This window comes from Manis pentadactyla, chromosome 16 (assembly GCF_030020395.1).
Source record: "Manis pentadactyla isolate mManPen7 chromosome 16, mManPen7.hap1, whole genome shotgun sequence".
Classification (NCBI taxonomy): Eukaryota; Metazoa; Chordata; class Mammalia; order Pholidota; family Manidae; genus Manis; species Manis pentadactyla.
In genome coordinates, this window is record NC_080034.1 from 12,942,365 (window position 1) to 12,948,613 (window position 6,249).

Genomic DNA, 6,249 nt, shown 5'->3' on the forward strand with positions numbered 1-6,249 from the left:
TTCTGAAATCAAATCATTTGAATAATTTTATTCATAAAGATGAGTAAGGGGGGAAAAGCAGCATGTCCTAGCTATCCACAATGGTTAACATTCTTGAAAGCTTAAATGTGTGACTATGGAATGTTTTAATCCATAGAAAATGAGTTCTCTATGGGTTACACAGGGGCAACTAACTGTAAGACATAAAGTATATCTAGATAACGAGGGAGATGTAACAAACTCCTTCGGTACCTACCCCACATTCCCTGCACTTCCTGTGGATTTGTGGTGCTGGATGTGGTTGTGTGTGGGCCGACTTCCTTTGGCTTTTCTTTCTTCTCTCATTTGCCCTGGTATCTGTGATTACTCCTGAGAAACCAGCACCAACCCAGTCTTAGCACAGCTTTTGCTTTGTGGAAGAGGGAGGGACCGAATTCAAATCAATACTTAACTGGCAATTTTCCCAAAACAAATGGCTTTGCAGACAGACCTGGTTTGGTCCCTGATTCCATTCTAGATGTGATTTTTAGAAACTCCTTTATTCTTTCAGCATGTAGTTATGGAGCACTTACTATGTTCCATACTCAGCCCTGTGGTGAGTAAGAGTAAACTTTATAACAAGCAACTTTATACAAAGGCCCTGAGATGAGAATCTTCTTGGTGTTTATGAGGAAAAACTGGACTAGTGTCATGAGAGCATAATATGGGGGTTGTAAGAAGTGCAACCTAACCATTATTCTGTGTGCTTTTATCTTTCTGGTAAGTTTCTCATTACTGCATTTTTGATCCTTATATTGGATGTACTTCCTCTTCTCTATTTCAAAATAACCTTTAGTGTATCTCAACTCTTCCCTCAAACCAAACCAAACCAAACAAAATAATAGCTACCCACCTGGTACCAGACTGGGGCTCTTTTCCAATATTTTCTGTAAAATATCTATCCTTAGGAATCTAATATATAAATGTTCAGTTTAAAAGCTTCATTCTTTGAACTCTGTTACTTTTAAAATATAAAGCATATGTTTTAAAACCAGTATCCTTCAATCTCTGACATCAAACACATATTAATATTTTGAGGAGAAATGTAGTGTGATCATAAGAAAATTCACATTAGAGGATTATGATGAGAATTTACTAAGGTGATGTTAGTGATAGCATTTTGAAATCTGTAAAAGCCAAACAATTATAGAAATTAACATTATTGCTGATTTTGTGCTGATATATAAATAAAATATATGATTGTTAAGAGGTGTTAACCATTTCATATTTTTGGGAAGATGAATCTATTTTTTGCATGTAATTCAGTGAACGTAGATCTCAAAAGTTGAAATGCTATACATTAAAAAAGAAATTCATATATATGATATGAAGTTTATATTTTTAGTGGCATAAAAATTTAATTTTATATAACTTACTTATGAACATTATATATATTTACAGTACACATTTGATTCAGACAAGTGGAATGTAGGTAGACTGACCTAAGAGAAACCTATTTTGTAAAGAAGTATTTGACACTAATGTTTTAACTGCAAAGAGATATGAACTTGAACTGCCCTATTAGATATCTGATAAAGAGTGAACTTAAAATATGATATTATAACACTCTACTGGATGGTAATTCAAACCTTTCCAAGTGTGTGAGATAATAGAATACATGAAATGAAAGGTGGTATTCAATATAAATGAAATGATGCTATAGTACATAAGAACCTCCTATTAGAATGATATGAAATTGAGATCATTTTTTCACTTGAGAAAAGGAAACTCTACTAAGATATTAAGAAGAATGGGTGTATGTTCTCCATTTAAAGGATTCATATGTTTTTAAATTAAACTTCATATAGTTCTTAAAATACTGATATTAGATTTTTTTAGTTATCTTGGATAAAACTATCATCCTAAATATGACAACATAGTTCCCCCACAAAGCAAGTATTTTTAAGAATAGTTTGATATGTTCTTATTCTTCAAAAAGGTAAATACAGAATATAAAATATGAATATGAAAGTGTATCTTTTGCTGCTCTCTCCAGTTTCAGGATATCTAGTTTACATTTCTATGTAATTTGCCTTTGACAGATTGACCCATAAAATGAAATATAATCTTCCAGTGACTATGTCTCCTACTGAACTGTAAATATGGCATTTATTTCTGGGCATATAAAGTCTATATAGTCAAAAAAATCTGCATATTTATGTGCTTTTAAATATCATTAATTTTCTTCTCTCTTCTTTGACCTGATAATATGAACAGTAAAGGATAAGTCTGTTGGATCTTTTTCCAAATAGATTACCCCAGAAAATAATGCTAATTTTAAAGTATGCAAAATAAAATATATCTAAGATGAGTTTTGATTCAAATGATCTTTTAAAATACCACATTCTTTGATTTTCAGCAGATGATGAAAAGGAAAACAATAATATCATAGGGTGATTGTATTATTACAGAATTTGCTTAAATAAATAGAAATAAATAGAGAGGGATGAGGCAAGTTACAGCAGTAGCCTTAGTAAGTTGTATCAGTTAAAACAAAATTTGCAGAGAGCTTGTCAGGAGCACAGAGGTTGAAAAAGTTGAGAAAAAATAAGTTTAGAAAGAGGTTATCATGGTTTCTGTCACTTGTGACAGTGTTTTTAAAGATGAATGAAAAAGAAAAGGAATGGAAAGCAGCTGTCTTGTCTTAATCTTGTGCAAAGACTGACAATTTTCAGAAGAAACTGAAAATCTGATACAGAGGGAAATCTCATAAACAAGATTCTGGAGGCAAATCTGAACAGCACTGATGCCTGATGACTAATTAATTAAATTGCAAGTGCTTGAGAGAGAATTTTAAATTTCCTCAAAACATTAACTTCAAAAGTTCCACAAGGAATTACACCATTATACACTAAACAAATCTAAAACAAGTGCATTTGTTGAGATCATTTCTATCAGTTATTCAACCATCATAACTGAACCTCTCATACTTCACTACCATTCCTAGAGTATTGTAAAGTCCTGTTATTGCTGTTTAAACATATATCCATTATTATTCCTTCAATCATTTCAAGAAAGGAGGAATAGATTTAAAATTGCTAAAAAAAATAGCTTAGAGCCTCTTTATTCAAGTCAGAAATTAGAAAACAGTAAGCAGGCAAACTTGTCTATTTTATGTATGTATGTCAGTGGTTAGATTTTTAGCTTTAATATCACTCTTAACTCAGTATTTAGACACAGAAGGATTGTCTTCTTAAGCTGATTAACACTGTGGGTGAATATTTTATCTTAAAATGCTGTTCACTCAAAGCAATTTTAATGTGTTAAATTGCTTAGAAGTTGTACAGCCAGGAAAGGTGGTTATCTGAAAATTCATTTTTCCATATTTTGAGTGGTACACCATCCTGAACATTAGGCATAATTAATTCAGCTGCCTAATGTCCAGCCTTGATCTAATTGCTGTAGAATGGTACTGCATTCTAAGGACATTTAGCTGCTTCTTCAAACTAATAGAAAATATCATCTAAATACTATTTCTCTTTTAGCTCTACATTTCTTTATATTTTCTTTGTATATTTCTTCATATTCCTCTTATCTCTTTCACAAAACAATGTTCAACAAATTTATCTCAAATTTGACTTCAGGAACATACTAGTTATATAAACCTGTACACATCTTTTAGGCAATTAGAACTGTTTTAAGCAATTCCTAGTATACTTTGGAGTACATAGTAATGTAAATATAAACTGGTATGTAATTTTACTTTACTATGATCATTTTATGCTGCTGACTCTAGAAAATTAATGTATCTTCTAGAGTGTTTCAAATTTTTTTAAAGAAATATTTTGTAATTAAGGTTCTAAACACCTGAAAACAAACTACATATTTCTCTTTCTCTGTTTCTTCTAGAACCTACCATTTTGTCATCTACATAAATATTTTGTTAAAATTAATTGATGCCAGTACTTGTCTTCTTGAATTGTAAGAACTCAGTACATAAGGAATATTATTTATCAAATTTGATGTACATTTCCTCAGTTTTTTTAATCTTTCTTTTTTTATTTTTCCAAATACAGAAGTATGTAAAAAGAAATATAAAGAAAGTAAACATGCCAATCCTATAGCATTCCAGAGAAAACAAATTTTATTTTACTCTAAATTTACAGACATTTCTTTATAATATGTATATACATATATACACACATACATACAGGTATATATTTTCTTTTTTTCTTTTTTTTTTTTCGGTAAGCCTTGAAGAAGTTTATTTAACATAATGAGAGGTTTAATAACTTATATTAAAGATTACACAGTGCTCTTCTGTCGTTGTTCACCAACTGTTTTTATGACTGTAACTCTGAGATCTGGAATATGATCGAAAATGAGAGTGTTTTGCTGTCTCTGCTTTCGTCTCAGAGTTGGCATACCCTTTGGGAGACTTACGCGGGGAGCTTGCTATGAAGTCAGAATGTCTTCCGTGTGATCTTGATTTTGTTCCTGAGCTAGTCTGCTTTTGAGGTGAATTTGATAGTGATTTTCCTATTGACTTGGACATTTTTTGTAAGGACTTGGACCTTAACGGTCCATTCCTTCTTGGGGTTCTTGACTGCCTTGCTGAGGTGGACTGCCCTGGGAGTGACTTGGAGCGAGACTTGGACTGGCTGGAAGAAAATCGCCCATGTCGAGGCTCTTTAAGGCTATCAGACCGCCTCCTGTTTCTTCCCCATGAAGAACTTCTACTTGGAGTTCTCCTGTGGCTGGGGCTTCTTGATCTCCTATGATCATTTGGAGAACAAGGGTGACGTTCTTTTGATTTCATTTGGCCTGGTGTTTCGCGATCACCTTGTGCAAACTGTATTTCAGTTTGACGGCCACATACCCACTTTCTATTGAGGTTATAAAGAGCATCTTCAGCACCACGAACATCTTCAAATTGAACATAAGCAAATCCTCTTGGGCGGCGGGTGCAGAAGTCAAGTGGAAGGTAAACGTCTACTCTAGGGCCATGTCGACCGAACGCACGGCCTAAGTCCTCAGGCCTGGTGGCGTCCGCGACGTTCCTGACAAACAGGGAGGTGTTGGGGGGCCTCGTGCAGCGAGACACGGCGGCGTCCTCCGTTCCCTCAGCGTCCGCCTGCCCCGGGCTGGCTCCGTCCCTCGCCGCCGCTCCTGCAGCCCCAGCCGCATCCGCCAGCCCCGGCGCGACCCCTCCCCTCGGCCCGGCCTATATTTTCAACATAATTTTCTCAATTTGCTTTTACTCAAATATGTGGATATATTTTCATGTCAATGAATATAAATATATCAGTGCTTTTAATAGGGTTATAAACTTTGATTATTTACCAAATTTATTTAACCAGACCCTTTTTGCTAAATATTTAGTATTTATACTGCAGTTTGGTAAATATAAGTGCATGCATATCTTTATATCTAACTGTTTTATTAAAGTACAATTCTAAAATTTGAATTGCAGGATCAAAACTAACCTCTTGAAAATTACTAGATACATCATAAAGGAACATTTCTAAAAGGTTGTATCAATTTATATATATACCAGCCTAATGTTAATAATTTCCACCACTTCATTTTCACAAACACTTTGTATTTAAATTATTTTATTAATTACTATTAAATTTTGTTTTTCTGATTGATAATGAAGTTGTACATTTTTTCATGTATTTATTGCCCATTGTGTTTTTCTTTTATACTTCTTACCGGTACCCTTCACCGAGTTTTTTATTGGGAGTCAAATATATTATAATATTTGTTAGAGATCATTATTTAGAACTTTTCAACTGTTTGTTATGAAATTTTTAAATGCAGCGAAGTTTTTGAAGTTTTTTGACAATTAATAGTGTTGATCTACCACCTAGATTCTACTATTGTTATTTTTCTAAACATGCTGTAGCACAAATCAATCCATATAATATTCACTTTATCCATATGCCAATCCACCTTAATTTTGGATAATACATTGCAGAGATCAGTATACTTTCTCTGAAATACCTTATTAATTTTATTGAGTTCAAATTGATGTTTTTCTTTTGATGTCAAATTTACATATAATGCATGTACAAATCCAAGTGTACATTCTGAGTTTTGACAAATACATACAAATCTATAATCAAAACCTTAGCAAAATAATAGGAAGACTAACCCTTCACATTTTATGTTTCATTTGTGTTTTTTACCGTTCTCTTTACTCTTTTTATTTAATATGTTGCCACATGAATTTTTGAAATGTAATTAACTGAATGGATATTTACCTTTTTATGTTTTCTGCCTTCTGCA

General features: G+C 33.0%; 1 protein-coding gene across 1 annotated transcript; it reads right to left on the minus strand.

Moving 5' to 3' along the window:
• Window positions 1–4,288: 4,288 nt before the first annotated feature.
• LOC118927638 (serine/arginine-rich splicing factor 12-like) lies at window positions 4,289–5,090 on the minus strand. The gene has a single exon (XM_036916130.2). The coding sequence runs from the start codon at window positions 4,775–4,777 to the stop codon at window positions 4,289–4,291; it is 489 nt and encodes a 162-aa protein (XP_036772025.2). The 5' UTR covers window positions 4,778–5,090.
• Window positions 5,091–6,249: the final 1,159 nt, after the last annotated feature.